This window comes from Podarcis pityusensis (genome assembly GCF_964106645.2).
Source record: "Podarcis pityusensis genome assembly, chromosome: 10".
NCBI lineage: Eukaryota > Metazoa > Chordata > Lepidosauria > Squamata > Lacertidae > Podarcis > Podarcis pityusensis.
The window spans coordinates 69,874,435-69,895,830 of NC_138035.1; the positions used below are offsets into that span (position 1 = coordinate 69,874,435).

General features: G+C 47.6%; 2 protein-coding genes and 1 long non-coding RNA gene across 13 annotated transcripts in view; 2 read left to right on the top strand and 1 right to left on the bottom strand.

Annotated features, from left to right (window-relative positions):
• Nucleotides 1–15,674, top strand: part of LOC308486694 (uncharacterized protein) — a 23,840-nt gene extending 8,166 nt beyond the window's left edge. For 2 of the 7 annotated variants that reach the window (XM_081023855.1, XM_081023856.1), the window contains 4 exons: nt 9,851–10,394; nt 10,746–10,793; nt 10,884–11,018; nt 13,972–15,674. In XM_081023855.1, coding sequence (XP_080879981.1) covers nt 10,007–10,394; nt 10,746–10,793; nt 10,884–11,018; nt 13,972–14,135 — 735 coding nt within the window. In that variant the 5' untranslated portion in view covers nt 9,851–10,006 and the 3' untranslated portion in view covers nt 14,136–15,674. Of the gene's footprint in view, nt 1–9,500; nt 10,395–10,745; nt 10,794–10,883; nt 11,231–13,966 lie in introns of those variants that run through there. The other 5 variants (XM_081023854.1, XR_013991159.1, XR_013991160.1 and 2 more) reach the window with 5 other exon arrangements.
• Nucleotides 7,465–20,599, bottom strand: LOC308486733. Of its 2 annotated transcripts, none has more exons than XR_013991243.1 (4): nt 18,222–20,599; nt 13,097–15,566; nt 7,912–9,682; nt 7,465–7,555 (listed from the first exon to the last, which is right to left on the bottom strand). It is a non-coding gene; the product is annotated as an uncharacterized lncRNA (long non-coding RNA). The 2 variants fall into 2 exon arrangements; XR_013991244.1 differs by lacking the exon at nt 18,222–20,599 and adding an exon at nt 17,907–17,982.
• FBXL13 (F-box and leucine rich repeat protein 13) overlaps nt 17,973–21,396 on the top strand; it is a 73,290-nt gene continuing 69,866 nt past the window's right edge. For 3 of the 4 annotated variants that reach the window (XM_081023551.1, XM_081023552.1, XM_081023550.1), the window contains exon 1: nt 17,973–18,110. In XM_081023551.1, the coding sequence (XP_080879677.1) occupies nt 18,018–18,110 (93 nt within the window). In that variant the 5' untranslated portion in view covers nt 17,973–18,017. The remainder of the gene's footprint in view (nt 18,111–21,396) is intronic. The other variant, XM_081023553.1, reaches the window with a different exon arrangement.

Here is a 21,396-nt window from a genome sequence, read left to right on the forward strand (position 1 = left end):
AGACAGGTTTATACTGTAAAATGTTTAACAAAACAGGAAGGAATGGGGAAACAAGCCAACTAGATGCCAGTTCTTGAAGTCGCAAAGCTCCCAAAGCAGGTGGTCTCTCAGGCCTGCTTTCCCATGTCTCCCATCCCTCTCTTTCTGCTTCAGGTAGGTGATAGTTGATGACTTTCACACAGGAGTTAGCTGGTCAACTTTCCCAATTGGAAACCTTTATACGGGGAATTACAAAGCAAACTGGCTTGGTCTCTGTAAGAATTTGCACAGTATTTGATCACTGAAGCAGCAACTCGCTGTTGGACTTACTCATTTGATTTCCTTGACCTGAGAAGATACTGGAGCAGATATTAGGCAGCAAACTCGTAAGCACCTAGAAGAAAGGAAGTGTTTATTAGCATGGCGCCCCTATCCCTGCTATATTGTCAGGGGCTACTTCTTAGGCAGTCAAGGTGTGGAGCTTCCAGCTTCTAAGAGCTGTGTGTGCTATTTGTAGTATTTTGCCTTTCATTCACCTTCACCTGCAGAAATGGGTGGTGCCAGATATCTTGCGCCCATCAGTCATCAGCTGGACTGTGCAGTGTCTGCTACCAGTTACGGCACATACGGCAGTTATGTGCAGGTGAACAAAAGACGAAAGCATGGCTTATGTTGGAATAGGCCCAAAGGACATTTCATCGAAAGGGAGGCCTCCCTCTCTTAAGTCATTTAATCCTTTATGCAGCTATTATTCCTAGACAGGACAGGACTGAAAACAGGACTAGACAGGACTTTTTCCTTTGTGTCTTTAGGCATAATATGGAAGATCTGGGAACGTTCTAGGTCAATAAATGGGTTAGTTGAGAAATGCCATTATGTTATATACAGATTGAGGAAAATGTATGCATAGGTGTCAGGGGTTCAGGAGCAGAGGCAAGGGCAAGGGAGGAAACAGAGAGCGAGGGGGAGGAGGCAGAAGAAAAGATGAGTGATGACGACGACCCGAGATCTCCGAGTCTTTCCAGTGAATCAGAAGATTCACAGAAAGGAGCACCAGTGGCCAGGGCAAGGGGGGAGCCTAGGGGGACACCCCAGGAAGATAGAGCCAGAGGGGACTCAGAGGGGAGCAGTTGGAAATCGGGACCAGCGTCACCGCCAGAGAGCAGGGAAGAGGAAGGGCGCCAGGGATCAAGCGCTGGCAGCTCACAACAGGGGGGAGGGCACGAGTCAGGAGTGGCCACACCTCCATCGGGGAGCGAAGAAACGGTCAGACGGAAGGTGGAAGGTTGGGCGCGCGCGCCAAGTTCAAATGCACAGGAAGGTGGCGCAGTAGGCAGCCCGGAAAGGGAGCCAGGTCCTAAAGCCCGCCGAAAGGAGGGAGAAGAGTCAGGGGGGTCAGCGTCAGAGGAATCCTGGAAGGAAGAGACCCCGGGGGGCAGAGGGACCCAGAGAAGAACAGTCAGGCGGAAAAGGTGGAGCAAGGCTAGGATATTAAGTTGGTGTACAAGGGGCGGAGACTCAGATGGAGCTTCGCCGATCTAACCATTAGACGTAGGGTTGCACGCAGCAGCTTGAGAATGGAAACTGTAACTCAATAAAGACTTTTATTTAATGATCGCTGGCTAGCGTGATCCTCTGTGAGCTAGGATCTGGAAGCAACTCTGACAGTAAGCTCCATCTCTTAAATTGTGGGCATCTACAGCCTCGCGGAGAGGAGAGAAAGCGGGTGCCTACTAGCGAGCTCACGAACGGCAGACAACATGACGGCCGAACAGCAGATAGCGGAACTCAGAGAAGCAGTGTCGCGCCTGAATGCCGAGGCTCTTGCATCCAGGAAGAGAGAGGAGGACGCAGCTGCCGCCTACAGGGATCTCCAGGTCAGGTTGGAAGTGCTTACGAAGCAAGGGCAACTGACACCCAAACCGGAGGGGATTGGGTTGGGGAGACGAACAGGCGGTCTGGTCTCTCACTTCGATGGGAATTTGCAACAGTACCCCAACTTTAGAGCAGATGTAATGTGTGCACTGCAACTGCTGAACAAAGACTTTAGAGATGAGCAAGAGAAGGTGGGATTCATCATGTCCCATTTGCATGGAGATGCTAAAGCATGGCTGCGCAATTTGTGGAGAGATAAGGATCCGGCGCTCCAAAATGCGGATGCCTTTATTAAAGCGATGGATGGGTGCTTTTTATCAAGCATTGACGTGGATCTTGCTCGGCAGCAGATACATGGACTGAAGCAAGGGAGGGCCAGCGTAAGGCAGTACCATGCCCGCTTTTTCGCTTTGGTCAGTGCTCTGGAATGGGACAGAGATTCGGCTCCTGTAAGAGACCTGTTTTGGGAGGGATTGCACGGCTCGGTTAAAGATGAAATTGCGAGGGGGGAGAGACCCCGGACCACGCAGGAGATCGTTCAGAGGGCGCTGGCGGTGGGGGTGCGGCTGGAAGAACGTCCGTGGAGCAGTGGCGAAGGGCGTGGAGGGCGCGAACCAGCCAGGGGCTCCTCCTTCCTTCCCAGAGAAGCAGCGCGTGCGCAATCCACGCCTCCGCCAGGAGGAGGAGCGGAACCTATGGAGGTTGGAGGTGCAAGGGCTCAGTCAGCAGCCAGAGCCCTAGCACCGGCAGCAGTGAAAGCGAAGCCTCCTAGAGGGAACAGGAAGTGTTACATCTGCGATGATCCACAGCATATGGCGAAAGAGTGTCCCCAGAGGCTCCACAAGCACACTGCAGCCTCAGCAATGGTAACTGCAGCAACGCAGCAAGGACAACCACAGCAGGGAAACGACGGAGTCTGGTTGGAGGAAGAGGCACTGGGGCCCAGCCAGACGTGTCAGTGAAGCAGTCCCCAGAGATTTTACAGCCCATGGACCCCCTCCCGCCCAAACCAGTAGTGAGGCTCACCGCGTCGCTCCAGCTGCCCAATGGAATCACCATGGACGTGCCAATCACCATTGACTCCGGAAGCAATGCGGACTTTATAGGGCAGGACTTTGTCGACCGGCACGCTATACAGTTGCTGCCTGCCACGCTGCCCCTGCAGGTTGTCACGGTGGATGGCAGGGAGCTGCTAGGGGGGCAAGTGGTGAAGCAGACGCCACCAATGGTGATGCGACTTGGGAATCACAGGGAAATCATCAGCTTCAATGTCACTCAACTATCGGACACGCCCATTGTATTGGGCATGAGTTGGCTGGACAAGCACAGCCCGACGCTGGCTTGGTACCAGAGGCAGCTGACCTTCGGCTCTTCCTTTTGCGCTGAACACTGCATCGTGCCCAGGCAGGAAGGAGAGGAAGAGGAGTCACAGCGGCAGCTAGGCACGCTGCAAGCGGTTCCCCACAAGTACGCAGAATTCTTGGAGGTTTTCTGCGAGACGGAGGCAGACAGGCTACCCCCCCACAGACCATATGACTGCAAAATTGACCTGCTGCCGGGGGCGGCGCTGCCCAAAGGGAAGCTGTATTCCATGTCTGAGGACGAACTGCAGGAACTCAAAGAGTTCATAGATCATAATTTGGAGCGCGGTTTCATCCGAGAGTCCAAGGCAGCGGGGGGCAGTCCGGTATTCTTTGTTAAGAAGCGGGACACGCCCCAAAAAAGACTTGTAGTGGACTATCGCATCTTGAACAGTGTGACCAAGCCATCGGACTTCCCCATGCCCCGAATCGACGACCTCCTCGCAAAGGTATGGAAGGGCAGAGTGTTCACCAAGTTGGACCTGCGAGGGGCATACAACCTCATTCGCATGCGGGAAGGAGATGAGTGGAAGACAGCCATGTTCACGCCCCTGGGCACCTACGAATATAGAGTTATGCCTTTTGGATTGCAAAATGGCTCCCACGTTTTTCAAGCTTTCATGCATCACGTGTTGGCGGGGCTCCTCTACAAGACGTGCGTCTGTTTCTTGGATGACATCCTGATCTTTTCGGAATCGCAGCAGGAGCATGACAGACACGTCAAGGAAGTGCTGAGCAGGCTACAGCAACATAGGCTTTACGCCAAGCTGGAGAAGTGCCAATTCGACGTGACCGAGGTGGATTTCCTGGGCTACAAGTTGTCTGATAAAGGGCTCGCCATGGACAGCGCCAAGGTCCGAGCAGTGTTGGATTGGAAAAGCCCACGCAACCGGAAGGAGGTCCAACGGTTTGTCGGCTTCGCGAACTTCTATCGCAAGTTTATCAAAGGCTTTGCGATGCAGACAGCGGCCATCACGGACACGCTCAGCTCCAAGAAAAAGAAGTTCATCTGGACAGAGCAGGCGGAGCAGTCCTTTCAGGCACTCAAGCGTCTCTTCGCGTCGGAAGAGCAGCTGCTTCATGTCAACCCCAGCAGGCCGATGAGGGTGGAGACAGACGCTTCGGACAGAGCCGTGGGAGCAGTCCTGCTGCAGAAAGACCCGCAGGGGGTTTGGAGGCCGGGAGCGTTTTACTCACGGAAGCTCAGCAAGTCCGAACAGAACTACACCATCTGGGACAGGGAGTTGCTGGCCATTCATGCAGCGTTCAAAGCGTGGAGGCACTTCCTGATCGGCGCCAAGCACACGGTGCAGGTCTGCACGGACCACAAGAATCTGGAGCACTGGCGCACGGCACAGTTCCTGAACCAGAGGCAGATACGTTGGGCTGAGTTCTTTGCGAATTTCGACTTCCGAATAGAGTATGTCCCGGGGGACACCAACATCATGGCGGATGCTCTCTCCCGTAAGCCACAGTATCTGGAGGAGGCAACGCCAGCGGCCGCCATGCACATTTTCGCACCGACAGTGTGGGCGTGCGCGGCGGCAACAGTTGACCTGGATGCGGTGCGACGAGCGTTGCAGGATGACTCCTTCGCGCAAGCAAAGATGGCAGAGGTGCACAGGGGCACGGCAGCGACCGACGAGTTCCAGCTGCGAGATGGTTTGCTCATCCGTAAAGGGGCCATCTATGTGCCGGGAGACGAACTTCGCGCCAAGGTACTGCAGCAGCTGCACGACGCGCCCACTGCCGGGCACTTTGGCAAGGAGAAGACGGTGGAATTAGTAGCCAGAGACTTCTGGTGGCCCGGAATGAGAGGGGAAGTCGCGGACTACGTGGCGAGGTGTGACACCTGCCAGAGGGCCAAACCAGTGCACAGACCGCCGGCCGGACTGCTGGAACCGCTGCAAACTCCGTTCGAACCATGGGAGAGAGTGGCCCTGGACTTTGTCACGGATCTGCCCAGCTCGAGGGGCAAGACGGCTGTGCTGGTGGTGGTGGACTTGTTCTCCAAGATGGCACATTTCATTCCGTGTGCGAAGGTGGCCACGGCGGAACAAACCGCCAAACTGTTCATAGACCACGTGTTCAAGGTTCACGGTCTGCCGCGGTCTATTCTGTCCAACCGAGGGCGACAGTTCATCTCGAACTTCTGGCAGAGGCTGATGGGCTTCCTGAACGTCAAGATCAACCTGGCGTCGGCTAGACACCCGCAGACCAACGGGCAAGCGGAGCGGGTCAATGCCATCATGCAGCAGTACCTGAGATGTTATGCGAATCAACAGCCTGCGACGTGGGTGGATTACCTGCCTCTCGCCGAGTTCGCCTACAACAACACGAAGCACGTGTCCACGGGGGTCACGCCGTTCTTCGCCAACAACGGGAGGCACCCCAGAACCTTCCCGGGACTGGAAAGAATGGGGGAGGGGGAGCCGCAGACAGCAGATGCGTTCGCGTCGGAGTTGCAGGAGGTCCACGATCAGCTGCGGCGGCACCTGGAGCTGGCTAAACACGCATACAAGGTACAAGCAGACAAACACAGAAGGGTTGGCGAAGAGATCCATGTGGGAGACTGGGTCTGGTTAGCAGCCCACGCAGTGCCGGCCAGGTCGTTGGCGAAGAAGAAACTAGGGCATAAACAACTGGGGCCCTACCAAGTCGAAGAACAGGTCAACCCGGTGGCTTTCAGGCTGGCTCTTCCGGAGGGTTCCAGAATGCATCCGGTGTTCCACAGATCGGTGCTCACTCCCTACAAGGCACCTCACAGGTTTCAGGAACCAGGAACGGCACCGGGTCCGCTCCGAGAGAGAACCGGGCAAGGGGGAGTGGCACAGGAGGAGCGCATCAACGAAGTCACGGAGATTTTGGACTCCAGATGGGGGGAAGAGGGGGTAGAATACCTTCTCGCCAAGGAGGGCACCCCGGCCAGTGCCAACAGCTGGGTGCCGGGCTACGCTTTAGACGAACCTCTGCTCAAAGAAGAGTTTCATGCCCTCTTCCCACATAGGCCAATGCCAGCAGACTTTTTCGACGACTGGCTTTTCACGCCCACGCTTTCAGCCAGCACGTTCCGGGGGTTCGACTCGGACGAGGAACCGACACGAGACGCCCGTTCCCCGGAGGGGTCACCCTCGGGATCTGCTTCAGAACCCTCGTATTGGTGGGATGATCGACCAGAGGAGCAGTTCCGCAGAAGGTGGCTGGAGGGTCCAGGACGAGCAACGTCTCGAGAAGGCAACGAGGGAGAGACGGACATGGACGTTTTCGGGGACGACCCGGGTTTCGAGCACGGCGGCACAGAGATGGAAGCGGAGGTGACCGTCGTCAACGAGAGCAGGGAGGAAGAACCGGAAGACTTCGGATGGCGGCCCGCCACGGGAAGCGAACTGTATCCGACATTCGTCCCCCTGACACGGCAGCACCCAGATCCCGCACCGGAAGGAGGGGAGGGGGGAAGAGGGGGCTTCGAGGGGGGGATGGATGTCAGGGGTTCAGGAGCAGAGGCAAGGGCAAGGGAGGAAACAGAGAGCGAGGGGGAGGAGGCAGAAGAAAAGATGAGTGATGACGACGACCCGAGATCTCCGAGTCTTTCCAGTGAATCAGAAGATTCACAGAAAGGAGCACCAGTGGCCAGGGCAAGGGGGGAGCCTAGGGGGACACCCCAGGAAGATAGAGCCAGAGGGGACTCAGAGGGGAGCAGTTGGAAATCGGGACCAGCGTCACCGCCAGAGAGCAGGGAAGAGGAAGGGCGCCAGGGATCAAGCGCTGGCAGCTCACAACAGGGGGGAGGGCACGAGTCAGGAGTGGCCACACCTCCATCGGGGAGCGAAGAAACGGTCAGACGGAAGGTGGAAGGTTGGGCGCGCGCGCCAAGTTCAAATGCACAGGAAGGTGGCGCAGTAGGCAGCCCGGAAAGGGAGCCAGGTCCTAAAGCCCGCCGAAAGGAGGGAGAAGAGTCAGGGGGGTCAGCGTCAGCGTCAGAGGAATCCTGGAAGGAAGAGACCCCGGGGGGCAGAGGGACCCAGAGAAGAACAGTCAGGCGGAAAAGGTGGAGCAAGGCTAGGATATTAAGTTGGTGTACAAGGGGCGGAGACTCAGATGGAGCTTCGCCGATCTAACCATTAGACGTAGGGTTGCACGCAGCAGCTTGAGAATGGAAACTGTAACTCAATAAAGACTTTTATTTAATGATCGCTGGCTAGCGTGATCCTCTGTGAGCTAGGATCTGGAAGCAACTCTGACAATAGGGTTTTTGTTTTTGTTTTTTAAAAAGAGTAATTTATGAAGACATGCCTGACAGAAATGGTTCTTAATGTTTCCAGGTGAATTCTTTTCATGCACTTACAGTGGTACCTCTCAAGACGAATGCCTCGCAAGACAAAAACTCGCTAGACGAAAGGTTTTTTTGTTTTTTGAGCTGCTTCGCAAGACGATTTTCCCTATGGGCTTGCTTCGCAAGACGGAAACGTCTTGCAAGTTTGTTTCCTTTTTCTTAACACCGTTAATACAGTTGCGACTTGACTTCGAGGAGCAACTCATAGAACGCGGTGTGGTAGCCTTTTTTGAGGTTTTTAAAGACTTTGGTGATTTTTGAAGCTTTTCCAAAACCTTCCCGACACCGTGCTTCGCAAGACGAAAAAAATCGCAAGACGACAAAACTCGCGGAACGAATTAATTTTGTCTTTCGAGGCACCACTGTATTTATGTATACCTTTATTGACTGCCTAGTCAGCAAAGTTCTCTCTGGGTGGTTCACACAGAGTTGAAACAATACACATTTTTCAGACCCTCCAAGTGTCCCTATTTTCCAGGGATGTCCCTGATTTAGAGAAGCCACCCTGGTTTCTGATTTGATCCCAGAAAGTCCTACCTTTCCTTAGAATATCTCTATTTTTATTGGAGAAATATAGGAGGGTATGGCGTTATCCGACCCCAGAGCCGTCTGAAGGCAATCCTGTATAGGGAAGGGTTTTTAAAAAAATGTTTAATGTTTTATTATGTTTTTATATATGTTGGAAGCTGTCCAGAGTGGCTGGGGCAACCCAGTAAGATGTGTGGGGTATAAAGAGTAAAATTATCATTATGGAATGGGACATCCCCATTTTTATTGGATAAATGTTGGAGGCTGGTTTTTTTAAACAATTTACATATTAAAACCACCATTACAAACCTTTAAAATGTCAAAACAAAAACAAAAAAACCCCCAGCCCATCCAATTTCCCACCTAAAACTGTGATCTCAGAAAGCCACCAAGGAGGGGCCATGAGGAGATGATACTCTCAAGGCAGAGATACTGAAATCACCTGTACCAAATCCCAGATTTCGAATGAAGTATAAAAACGAAGAATGTGCCGGGGTAACTTTTGTTGCTGAGGACGACTGTGTCGGCTGAATCATGATGTTCACAGTTCCATTTGCTGCGTGCACTCAGTTTCAAGTGCTGGGCTTTTAATCCTTGTTCAACGGACATCCAGAATGCCCATGTATCCTGTTCTAAAATCCTACTCTTTGATATGGTTTCTGAAATGGATTGGAGTCCTTAAGCCTCTAGTCAAGGTGTGAGCACCAGTTGCATAAGGCAAAGACATCCCTGGCCTGTTAATGTCCCCTGGTGCATGCGCAAACAGAAACATATCTGACACTATGGAAACCATGCTGATGTGACTTGCCTGAGCTCTAAGACATTAAGGTTTAAACACCGTAATGCTTGGGGAGTAACCAATGTGGTGCACTCCAGATGTTAGTGGAGAACAACTCCCATCATCCCTGACCGTTGGCCATGTTGGCTGGGACTGGTGGGAGTTGTGTAGCCCAGCAAGATGTGGAAGCCATTGTGCACAACTTCCAGAGGTGTCTAAGGGCTCATGTGTGTGGCATTCTTAATGATGTGTGAATGACACAACTCTTCTCTTCTTCTCCCTCACCGTGCTGCACACATTTTTGAAATCTTTCTTGATGTACCACCCAAGCATGGGATTCTTCTTAGAGCCCCCCAAACAAGTGGCAAACTTGAATAAAGCTAGCTATCCCCTTTCTTGACACCAGTGTCGGGTCATGTTCCTTATACCACAATCCCAAGCATGCTCACTAGGAACTAATTTCCACTGAGGTCAGAAAAAATTACTCCCAAGTAGAGCTATTTTGGAGGCTCAGGTCACAGATGCCCTTTCATGAGCAGAAGGCCTCTTTCTGACTTAGTGAAATATTATTTCGTGAGAAAAGACAAAAAGGACAGTGTGTCTATATATGTATTTACATAGTACGTTTTGACTGTATAATTCTGAGCACCATACCATGGGTTCCCTGGTGGTCTCCCATCTGGGCACCTCAGCAGACCTGCCAAGTGTCCCTCTTTTCAAGAGACAGTCCCAGATTTACAGAAGCCATTGTGACACCTTCGTCTGCTGGCTCACTGGTCACCAGAGTGCTAAAAGAGCTGGTGGGCTCCTATGGTTGGATCATTTCGTCTGTGTGAGAGAAAGGAGATGGAAATGTAAGTAGGATTTCTCTCAGCATCTGAATTCTGTGATGATAGTGAATTCCTCTTGAGTGTAGATGTGTGAATGCCAAAACCAGTTTAGGGATAGGAGAGTACTGTGAGCCACATTTCTCACATTTTGCTCTTTCTTTTCTAGGCTTTCAAGGCTGAGGAAAGTGTTATCCCAGTTGGGAAGGTGAAGTAAGATTTTGCCTCTTCCTGAGATCTCCCTCTCACCCACAACTTCCCCCTCTGCACCCCTATTTCAGAGGACAGAAAAAGTAAAACCCTTCAGCATATAGATGTTGATGTGATGGCCTGGGACTGGGACTCGGGCTCAGAACCAGAACCAGAGGAGACTCAGTCTGCACCGGATCCTTTGCCTCAGGCATCATCTGAACCAAGTCTGGGGTCTGATCCTGAAGAGTCCCAGTCTGCACAGGTTCCCCTGCAACAAACACCAGCTGGGCCGAGTCAGGGGCCTGAGCCTGGCCTGGCTCCAGATGCAGGGATTACCTTGTTGCCTTCAGCTGGGCCATCACTTACAGCTGCTCCACTACCGGTTGGGTCAGGGGAGGCTAAGGCGGCCCCTGGGTCTAGTAACCCACCGACGTTTCCCGAGCTGCAGAGACTAAGGTCTGAGAGAAGGAGAGACCTGAGTACTCGCAGGAGGAGTGCTCGCCTTCAGGCGAAACAGGGAGGTGAGTCGCCAGGGGATCAGGACTGGCTGCTACCCTGACAAAGATAAAAGGCTGTCGGACCCTGCCCCAGGTTGCGGGAGCAACATTGCTGTATGCTAGATCCTGCCTGAGATCCTGTACCTGTCCTTGCCTGGTTTCCTGCCTCGTGTCCTGCCTTGGCCCTGTCAGACTAACTCCCAGCAGAACCTTCGGATTCTGGACCGGTCCTGGACTGTGCTTCACGGGTTACCCCCGGGCCCAGCACAGTTGCTTCCATAGTCATATTCATCCCTAAGGTTTCTAACTGTCTGAGGCCTATTTCGAGGTTATGAAAAATAAAAATATCCCATGTAGCTCTTTGTTTCCCTGTAGGCTCTGCATACCTCCTGCCAGAAGAGGATGGCCCAGGAAAAAATGACGGTAATGTCTATTTCCAAATATATGTTCAGTGTATATAAGAAAGTCCCCCAAGCAGTTCTAATTGCTAGCCTTCTCTTCTTTTCCATTTAGATGACATAACCCTTGAAGACCTGGAGGGAGAGAGCAGGAGCCCATTTTCTGTGAGCAGCAGGACAGCTCTGGAAGAAGATGGCGGAAGAGCTCCTCCATCAGAGGAGCTTACGAAATGCCCAGGAAAACATGAAGGCAATGTCTATTTCCAAGGATATGTTCAGTGTATATAAGAAAGTCTCTAAAACACCCTTCCCTGCTAGGGTGAGAAGCGCTGCATTTCCATTGTGCTAATTATTTCTAAACTTGCATGTGTGCATTGAAACTAGGATATGCAAATCTGTCCCCCCATTTGGCCACCCTGATAGCCTCTCTTCTTTCTCTTCCAATAAAAAATTCAGAAACAATTAGCCAGGGCCAAAGAATGGCAGTAGGGATGATAATTTAGGTAAACCACTTTCCTCTCATGTGATCCTTCATAGTAAAGGTTCGGGGTGAGGGGCCTTGGAACTTCTTGGAACTTGCGGAAGGGCTGTACCTTGGTGGTAGGTGGTCTGATTGACATACAGAAAGTGGACTGATGGAGAAGGGATGGAGCAGTTGCCCCTTTTCAAGTGGGCTGCAAGAGGAAGGATGCTCCCTGCAACCAGCGTAGAAACACAGCTCTCCACCTTTCAACTGCCAGCCCCCGACAGGTTAGTAAGACTTTGCAGGCTAGTAACTTTTGTGGGTTATTTTATGAAAAATCCTCTCTTTCATTTTCCTTTCATTAGAGGATTTTTCATAAAAGAAAATGCCCATCAAAGGAAAATGAAAAAAAAAAAACGGAAATCTGGGAAGAAATACAAAGAAATGAAGAAGAATTACTTAATAAACCAGACAATGAAAACATTAAACAGAATATAAAAATCCTTCAAACACAATTCTCAATGGTAATAAATGAAGAGCTGGAATGGAAGATCAAATGGCTAAAATATAAACATTTTTAATTCGGAAATAAGCCGGGCAAACTCTTGGCCTGGCAACTAAAGAAAAAAATGAGATGAAAGATTAATAAAATCAGAATGGATGATAAATGGTCTGATGATCCAAAGGAAATCAGTAGATGTTTTGCCAATTACTACAGAGTTATACAAAGAAGGGTCCGAAAAAAGTGAAAAAATTGCAGAATATTTGAAGAAGAATGGACTGCCTAAGATCTCAGAAGAGAAATCCAGGATATTAAACTCTCCCATTGCCCCTTTAGAGGTACAAGCAATTCAAAGAGCAAAAATATTATCAATTTGAAAATTTTAAAAATGATAAAAATAAAGGAGGTGCGACGGAGATTTCAAAATTTGAATCCGACCTGGTAAACTCTAAGACCAAAACTCTTTCTAAAACATACAGACTCCTCCTTGACTGGGAAGTCAAGGAAGAGGAGGTCAAATCAGCAATGATTAAATGGACTCAAGCCTTTGGCCACAACATAGACATGAGCCAATGGGAACACCTATGGAAAGTTAATTGGAAATTTGCAGCATATTTTACGCTAAGGGAAAACCTCCAAAAGATGCTATATTGATGGTATTTAACCCCCTGTAAACTTTCCAAAATGTACAAAAATGTTCCAAATACATGCTGGAGATGTGGAGAACCAGGTGGAACTCTCTTCCACATGTGGTGGGTGTGTAAAAAGTTTAAGACCTTTTGGAATGATATATAGAGAGAGCTCAAAACAATGTTAAATGTATCCTTACTGAAGAAACCAGAATCATTTTTATTGGGCATTACAGGTCCAGACATTGTTAGGAAGATAAAAGTCTTTCTGTATGCCACCATTGCCGCAAGGGTATTTATAGCAAAACATTGGAAGAGTGACAAAATTCCCACTAAATCTGAACGGGTACTAAAGCTGGTAGAATATGCTGAATTAGACAGTCTCTCAGAAAAGATCAAAGATAAGTCAAAACAGGAGTTCATTTCAAACTGGGAACTTCTAAGGAGATAATTGTTGCAATCTGAAATCATTAGCAGCCTTTGAGTAATCTCTGTGAGTAATACAGATTAAAAGGGAGAAAACAGATTTATATATAGGTTTATCAGAGTGGAAAAATTGGGAAAGGATGGGAAGTCAAACTTATGTACTAAATATATTGTAGAAGGACTTATGGTACTTTTTTTTTTTTTGGATTTTTATTTTGACAAAACTGACTTACGTAAAATAAGGAAGATATGTCTTTGATGTAGATGCAAGTATGAACAAAAAAGCAATTTTTTTAAAAAAACCTTACAGGTTATTCACAACGCTGTGTTCGTATTTGGTTCAATTGTCATTGGTGTTGGTGACTGACTTTCCCCATTGCTGGTTGCTATGCAGGCTTGAGGCCATCTTTTGGCAGATCTGCCTTCATGCTGTCATTTTCCAGCACTACCCTCCTTCTGTCACTTGGTTCCTCGAACGTTGGGGACAGCAAGCACAACCATGAACCGCAGAACCTGAACACGGAGTTTGCCCTCTCTGCGAATGCTGGGCAGAGCTCAACCATGGAACCAACCTCGCCATTTCCCCAATGAGCGTGTCTCTTTCTTTGGGGCTCAAGGGAGCATATTAGCCCAGCTTCACCATGCTCTGGGATACAGCACTCATGTTAAGGCAACCCTCTGAGAAACAGCTTTTTGGTCATGAACTTCACCTAACAGATTGGACTGTCCTGAGGGGAAAACATATAAAAACAAACGCAAGTCATACAAGGGGACGTACTTGTGAGTTAACCCCCTTTCATTCCATGTTCTTCAATGGGCTTTACATGTGCATTCTATACCTTTAAAGTACATTCTTTCCCCCAAAGAATTCTGGGCACTATAGTTTACTCCTCAGAGTTGCCATTCCCAGCAACACTTAACAAACTGCAGTGCTCAGCATTCTTTAAGGAAAGAATGTGCCTTGGGGGTTGGACTAGATGGCCCTTGGGGTCCCTTCCAACTCTCCAATTCTGTGATTCCGTGAACACACATGGAGCCATGTTTTGGTGTGCGCTGAAAGTTAGCCACACGTTGGTTCTGTTGAAATCAGTCACAGCTAGCTAAGTCCCATTGATTTATGAAAGTGTGGCTAATTTGTCTAGGAGATTGATAACCCCAATAAATTACTTTGTTCTTAGATCAGGGCGTACAAGACTTCCTGCACCCTGTGTACAGAAAAGTGACCAACTCAAGCCAAAGCTGGAATGCATCTTTTTCTGCAGTTTGTTCAGCATGCTGCACTCTGGGAAAACAACACAACACACCAGGCTAACTTCAGTGAGCCTAACAGGACTGCAGCTCAGATAAATGAATGGTTTCCCACAAGCACTGGAGGTAAAGTGACAAGGACTTTAGCACCAGGACTTTGAGATGTCAACTAAACAGACTGCAGGACAGGACACCTTCTTTCTGGAACCAAGGTTGAAAAGAAGCACATGGGGAGACATTGCAAGAAAAGGGAACAGCTGCTCTCACAGTAGGAACATGAGAAGCTGCCTTGTACCGAGTCAGACCATTGGTCCATCTAGCTCAGTATTGTCTGCACTGGTCGGCAGCCCCTTTCCATGGCTCTAGGCAGGATTCTTTCCAGGTCAGGGGCTGAACCCGGGAGTTTCCGTATGCAAGCAGATGCTGTACTACTGACCTTTCCTTTTTATTATTTGAAATATTTATATAACCAGATTCTTGGACCGCTTACAACAAGGAAAAAAACCACATGAAAACTTACATATACAGTCATACCTTGGATGTCGAATGGCTTAGTTGCCAAACATTTCGGCTCTCAAATGTCAAAAACCTGGAAGACGAAGAGTTTGGATTTGATATCCCGCTTTATTACTACCCAAAGGAGTCTCAAAGCGGCTAACCATCTCCTTTCCCTTCCTCCCTCACAACAAACACTCTGTGAGGTGAGTGAGGCTGAGAGACTTCAGAGAAGTGTGACTAGCCCAAGGTCACCCAGCAGCTGCATGTGGAAGAGCGGGGAATTGAACCCAGATTACCAGATTACGAGTCTACCGCTCTTAACCACTTATACCACACTGGCTCTCCGGAAGTGAGTGTTCCAGTTTTCGAACGTTTTTTGGAAGCCAAACGTCCAGTGCAGCTTCTGCTTGAGTGCAGGAAGCTCCTACAGCCAATCAGAAGCCGCGCCTTGGTTTTTGAACAGTTCCAGGAGATCTCCCAGAACGGATTAAGTTTGACAACCAAGGTACGACTGTAATAAAGAAAGCATATATGTATGTACCCTTTTCCCTTAACAAATAAATTGATTGTATTTTCCTTTTTACAGCAGGCTAGAGAATGCCCTATTCAAAACCATTTTCTTCCTTTTAAATTTTTAGACCACCCTTGATTCCTTAGATCTCAGGGCGGTACCTGGATTAGCAGTTCCTCCTTCTGTTAACCCAGTTATATAAATATAATGGCTACCTACCTGAATATAAATATAAAGTTTTATAATTTTTGTCTACCAGTGAAGGCTGCTAATGAACATCTTTCCCATTTCCACTTTCCATATGTGACTGACTTTCATCAATCATCTCCACATCGCCTCCCCACCCTGTTCTATAAAAATAATAATATTTAAGTTACATCAGTGTCAGCATTTATAAAATGAAGTTGAATAAATAATAATAATTTCTTTTCAATTTTTACAGGTTCAGCTTTGTTTATAGGAAGACTTACAAATGCTACAGAGTAAACTTGTCCTATCCATGCTTCCATATATCTGCATTCCTAAAAAAAATATAAAAAAACATTAATAGGACATTTTAAGTCTTGTAACTATCAAGAAGAAGTTGTGTGAAACTTATGGCTGTAAATAAAAAGAGATGCTTATTGCCATTTCTGTGGTGGTTCTGTTCTGTTATAGCAGTTATAGACTTCTGAAAAATGCCTTAGGGCTCCTGCGTTCAAATCCTACTTGTGGTTTTCCCACAGTCATTTGGTTGGCCGCTGTGAGAACAGGATGCTAGAGTACATGGTCCGTTGGTCTGATCCAAGAAGTTCTTCAACAGCTTAGCTCAGTTGGTTAGAGCACAGTGCTGATAACGCCAATGTGGCAGGTTTGATCCTCATATGGGACAGCCGTATATTCCTGCATTGCAGGGGGTTGGACTAGATAACCATGGGATCCCTTCCATTTCTACAATTCTGATTCATTGCTGCATCTGTACATGTTGCACCTCCACTTATTGTGAGGTATTTCAATGGAAAGAGTTATACCAGGACTGTTCTCACCTGGTAGCTTCATTATAAACCTTAAGGTATGAAGTTGAAGAAAGAAAGGTCCTTTCAACCAACTTCAGATGATATATGCTAGTTTCCATAAGGGCATTTCTACCCAAAGTACCTACCAGGGAAATAAAGGATCTGGAAAAGTTAACCTCGCTCAGAGTTGCCAAGGCTGCATCACTTGGGCTGATAATACTCCATCTCTTAATAAACAACACAACAGGATGTCCTTTCAACCAACTTCAGATGATAGAGAGGTGCCATATAATGCTAGGTGCCATAAGGGCATTTCTACCCAAAGTATCTACCAGGGAAATAAAGGATCTGGAAAGGTTAACCTTGCTCAGTTACCAAGGCTGCATCACTCGAGCTGATAATAGTATTTCGTATCCATCTCTTAATAAACAACACAACAGGATGTCCTTTCAACCAACTTCAGATGACAGAGAGGAGCTAAGTTTCAACCATTTATTTAGACACTTTTGACTTTCATAAATTTAAGCAGGAGTGTTAAGTCTAAGGTGTGCTCGGCCAGGTGGAGGAGTCTGGCTCTCCGGAGCCCGCCGTGACCCGGGAGGGCGGCTGTCTGGGAGGAAAGTGAGCCGGAGGGAAGGCGGGAAGTTCTTGAGAACCGGCCCTTGGCGGAATCAGCTGCGCCTCGCCCCTGGCAGATCCAGGGAATTAGGGTTGCCCTGTCCGAAAAGGGGGTGAGGAGACCGAGGAAAGCGAGCAAAACTCAGCGCGCCAGGCAGGAGAGAAGCATCGGAGAGCCAAGCATAGGAGCGGAGCTTCCAAAAACATTGGTCACTTCGCCTTCCCAAGCTGTGCAAGACAGCGCAGAGCACTGGAGACTCTCGAGCGTGGGGCTGCGGGTCGAGCTGCCCCACGTTGGGCAAGCGATTCTTGGCATTGCTAGGGGTTGGACTAGATGACCCTCGCGTCCCCCTTCCCGCTCTACAATGAACAAAACGGGGGGGGGCAGCCTTTGCCCAGGGCTTGTCCACGCAAATCCTTTTTTTTTTTTTTAATATTTATTAGTTTCACATGAAAAGAGACACATTAATAAAAAAAAGGAATTTAAAAATAAAAATAAAAATACACAATACAGAATACAAAAAGAAAAAAGAAAAAACAGTTAAAAACAATTCCATCTTTTCATCACTACTTTTACATTTACTTATTTCCCGGACCTCCTCATACCTCCCTCTTTTGTATTCCAATTCAGTTTGTTTGTCCAGCAATTCCTTTCCCTCCTTTTTAATCCCAATCCTTAATCTTAATATACTATAACATTAACTTTTTACCTATTAAAAACCAATTTTCCATTCTTTTAACCTTTTTAATCCTAATCCTTAATCTTGATCTATATATAACTTTAAAGCCTGTACAGCTAGAAGCCACTTAATTTCAATCCAACATCACTCTAACATTCTTTAATTTTGCAATATTTCTGTAAGTAATCTTTGAATTTCTTCCAATCTTCTTCCACCGACTCTCCTTCTCCACGCAAATCTAAAGCCCACGAAGAAGGCGCGCTGCGGCCTAGATGCTGAAGAAGACGCCTCGCCCCTCAGTTTGCCCTCAGGGGAAGGCTGCAGCCCCGCAAACTCGGCAGGCCCGCTGCCACCGACCAGAGGCGACGGCGCACGAGGTCGGCTGGCAGCCCTCGGTGCCTGGGCTGCTGCCCGCGGGTTGTGAGGCACGCTGCCCGTTCATGGAGGGGCCGTGGGGCGGGTGTGGGGCCTTCCTTCAGCCGCCGGCCGTTGGCGAGCTGAGGCGAATGTTCTCCCTCCCGCCCGCGTCCCAAGAGGCGGCCGTTGGCCAGAGCGCGCGCTGACCGACCGCGTGACGGCCTGTCCAGGGGGCAGTGGCGGCCCGGTCGCTAGGCAACCGCGAAGCGGTCACTGCCGGGGTCCGGAGAGCGGCCGTTGGACGGAGGGCCCCTTTCCGACCATGGAGGCGATTAAGACCACGGCCGTGTTTCACAGCGTGGACCCCTCGCTTAGGGCCTATTTCAAGAAACACTCCATACCCGACATCTATGAGGTAAAGGGCCGTTGGGTCACAGTGGCGGTGAACACGGGTGTGCGTGTGAATGGGGGTTTCCGAGGGGGACTGGCCCTCTGCCTCCTGCTCTGCTCTGAATTACTCACTCACCTCTGGTCCCGTTAGGCGCTAGTGATACTCCCTGCCTCATCCCGTCTCCCTAATCGACCTGAGTTTCGGTGCACACGTCGTCCAGGGACCCAGGGGTAACTTAAGAAGAACAAAGCTGGAAGGAGAGAAGACGAACGAACCCATATCATAAAAATGCTTTCGTTGCAGAAAACTGGCAAGATATAGAATATATAGAGAATTTAGTTTTGGGCAAGCACTGCAGTTTAGGAGATCTTCATTTGTCTTTTCACTAGGGTGTTGGGGGGTGGCATCACTTAAACTGTAATCACGAGCGTAGAAAAGCTAACTCCATCTGTACTAAATCCTCTTTTAGGTCACAAAAATCTGTCTGCCTGCCTGCTTGTTTATTACAGTACACACACACACACCCCTCTCACAAAGCTTCAGGTTGCATCATAAAGATACATCTAAAAGCAATATAAAACCATCATTAAAATATTACTATCAAAAGCTTTCAAGATAAGGGCTAGAACCCCAAACATATTTATTATAGAGTAAGGCCCTTTGGGGCTTAGTTTTGGATCAGCATCCATAGGATTACAGGCAAAATGAGCTGTCTTTCGAAAACCAGTTCAGTATAGTGTTTGCCTAAAGGATAGACCCATGAAAAAGTAGTCCCATTGAAATCCACGGATTTATGTAGGGTGGATATCACCCTATGATATTAAGCCTGCAATCCTAACACCACTTATCTGGGACTAAGCCCCATTTAATTCAGTAGGAATTACTTCTGAGTAGACATTATTAGAACTGTGCTGTAAGTTAGGTTTTAGGAAAGTGCTTATTCTCTGGCTTAAACTTTTCTAGGAAGCTCTTTCCTTAGTTCTTCTGTAAGTGTTCCTCAACTGCCTTTCCATAATGCTTCAACCATATCATGTCATACTAATGCCTGGAGAAAATGTAATCTCAAGGGGAGATAGGGAATTATGATAGACACTTGTCAATAATTGCCTTGCATTTTGATTATGCTTCCTTGGAGCATTGGAGTTTGGGAGCATTTTATGTGCATCTGCCCCCACAAAAGGGATGTTTTGGGTAGATTTCAGATATTCATGTTGAAATAAGATTCAGGTTAGACTAGAAGAAGTTCTTCAATTTCTGAATTCCTAAGTAGTAAGCCTTTTATTTTATTATACAAAGGGTATCAGTTCATATACTGCCAAGCAGTAGAAACTTTTCCTGGACAATTCTGAAAGATGTTCTCTAAGGTGTTAAGAGTAATATTGGGCACTAATTTGGACTACCAAGTCAAATACCAATGAATTGTTGGGAAGATAGTATTTGTACATGTGATACAAGTAGGGATTTTTGTTATCACACCATGGACACGGTAGTGCTGGCCAATAAAGTGGCATATATAGGCAGAATCTGGGAAGACTAAAATAATTAATTTAATGCAAATGAAATTTGAAATTCAAGTAATATGACTTGGGGCCAAACTAGGAAGATGTTAATGTTAAATTCTGCTTTTAAATTGGAAAAACAATGTATTTTTAATCCCTCAGAAAAAAAACAGCTTTCTGTTTAATTACTCTCTTGAAAAGCCTCTTCAGTGTTAAAATCGGAATACCAAGTGTGTGAGCAGCCATATATTCTTATGAAAATATAAGAATACAGTACAAACCCAAGTGGGGTAATCTTATTTGATACCCAGTTAACATCTCTTTGGGATTGGGTTCACGTGACGAGGGGTAGCCAGGGAGAGAATAGAGAGTGCAGTTTAATATATAGGCAGTAGGTGGCAGTTACAGACTTAGAGTACTACATTGTCAAACATGAGCTTAAAGATGATGAGATAGGGAACTGGAAAGTATAACTAAAGAATTATGTGCTCTGATTGAATAAGAGTTGCTCTCTTCCAAAGGTTGATAGGTGGATCTGTTATTTTGTCAGAATGGATGTTTAGCGCTGAGTTGTAAGCTTGCTGTGTGTCTCCCCAAAGGTTGACTAAGATGTGGAGTGCATAACACAGACACAATGCTCTCAACTCACCTTTCAGTTTTTGACCACAGTTAGTTGAGCACTTGACTGAGTTTTAGTTACGAGCTTGATGTTGCGCCTGTGGCAACGGGTAAAGATCAGGGATGGGGGCTTTCCCCAGCATTCCCTCACAGGCAACTTTCCAGCCAGTAGTAGGTGAGGCCATGTGGATTTGGCCAGAGACAAAAGCAGGTAGCTCAATGGATGTGACTCTTACCTTTGGACAGAAGGCTACATTCCAGTCACACATCACAAGTTTCTACCCACACAACACTCCATAGTTGATGCAGACAAGCAAGAGGCATTATCACGTTTCAAGGACACATTCCAAACAGGCAAAAGCATTTGAGGCTGATGAAGAGCAGAGCTGGTGGGAGATGTGACTGGGGAAAGAACTAAAAGCTGGATAGTGGGGCCTGGAGCGCTGCATTTGGCCTCTCTCCAAGAAGAGAGCTTCCTAACATTTAAAATCTCACCACTACTGTAGCTACTCTCCTTTTACAAGCTTGTGATTTTGCACTGGATTCCTCATACTGGCTCTAAATTAAAAAAAAAATAGTGTAACATTTCATGAAATGAAAAATATATCTTTGGTAACTGAAATGTTCAGTTTGTGAGAAAGGGTATATGTTGGTTTTTTGAAATACGTTTTTTGTAACTGGTTTAAAATAAAAATAAAAGAAGAATTCCCAGAATGTTTAGATCCAGGTTTTGGGACAAATACTCCTGGTGAAAGAGCCCCAGTAGAGATTTATAATTACAAAACTTACAGCAAAATAAAGCATAGAACTATAGGCTGCTAGACCTTTTAACTCAGCCAGATATAAAGCCAGGTATTATTATTATTAATATTATTATTATTATTTCCCCTTCTAATTTTCTTTCCCTTAGCTGTCAAAGAGACTACAGGTTTGGTAAATTAAAAATTGGTTTACTTACAAACTCTTTAAAGGTCAAATTTATGTGCTTTTCCAAAGAGCAGCAAGGAAACACACAGTACAATTTAGTTTCAAAATTGCTAAATGTTTCTAAATTATTTGATAGAAACACAAATATGGCTTGCTTAAGTCATGTGGTCTGGGCTTCAAGTAATCAGCCCAGGGCCCCTTTCTGGTTGGATTCACACGGTGGAAGAGAATGAACAAAGGCTTTGCTAACCTTTCCTGCCAAGATG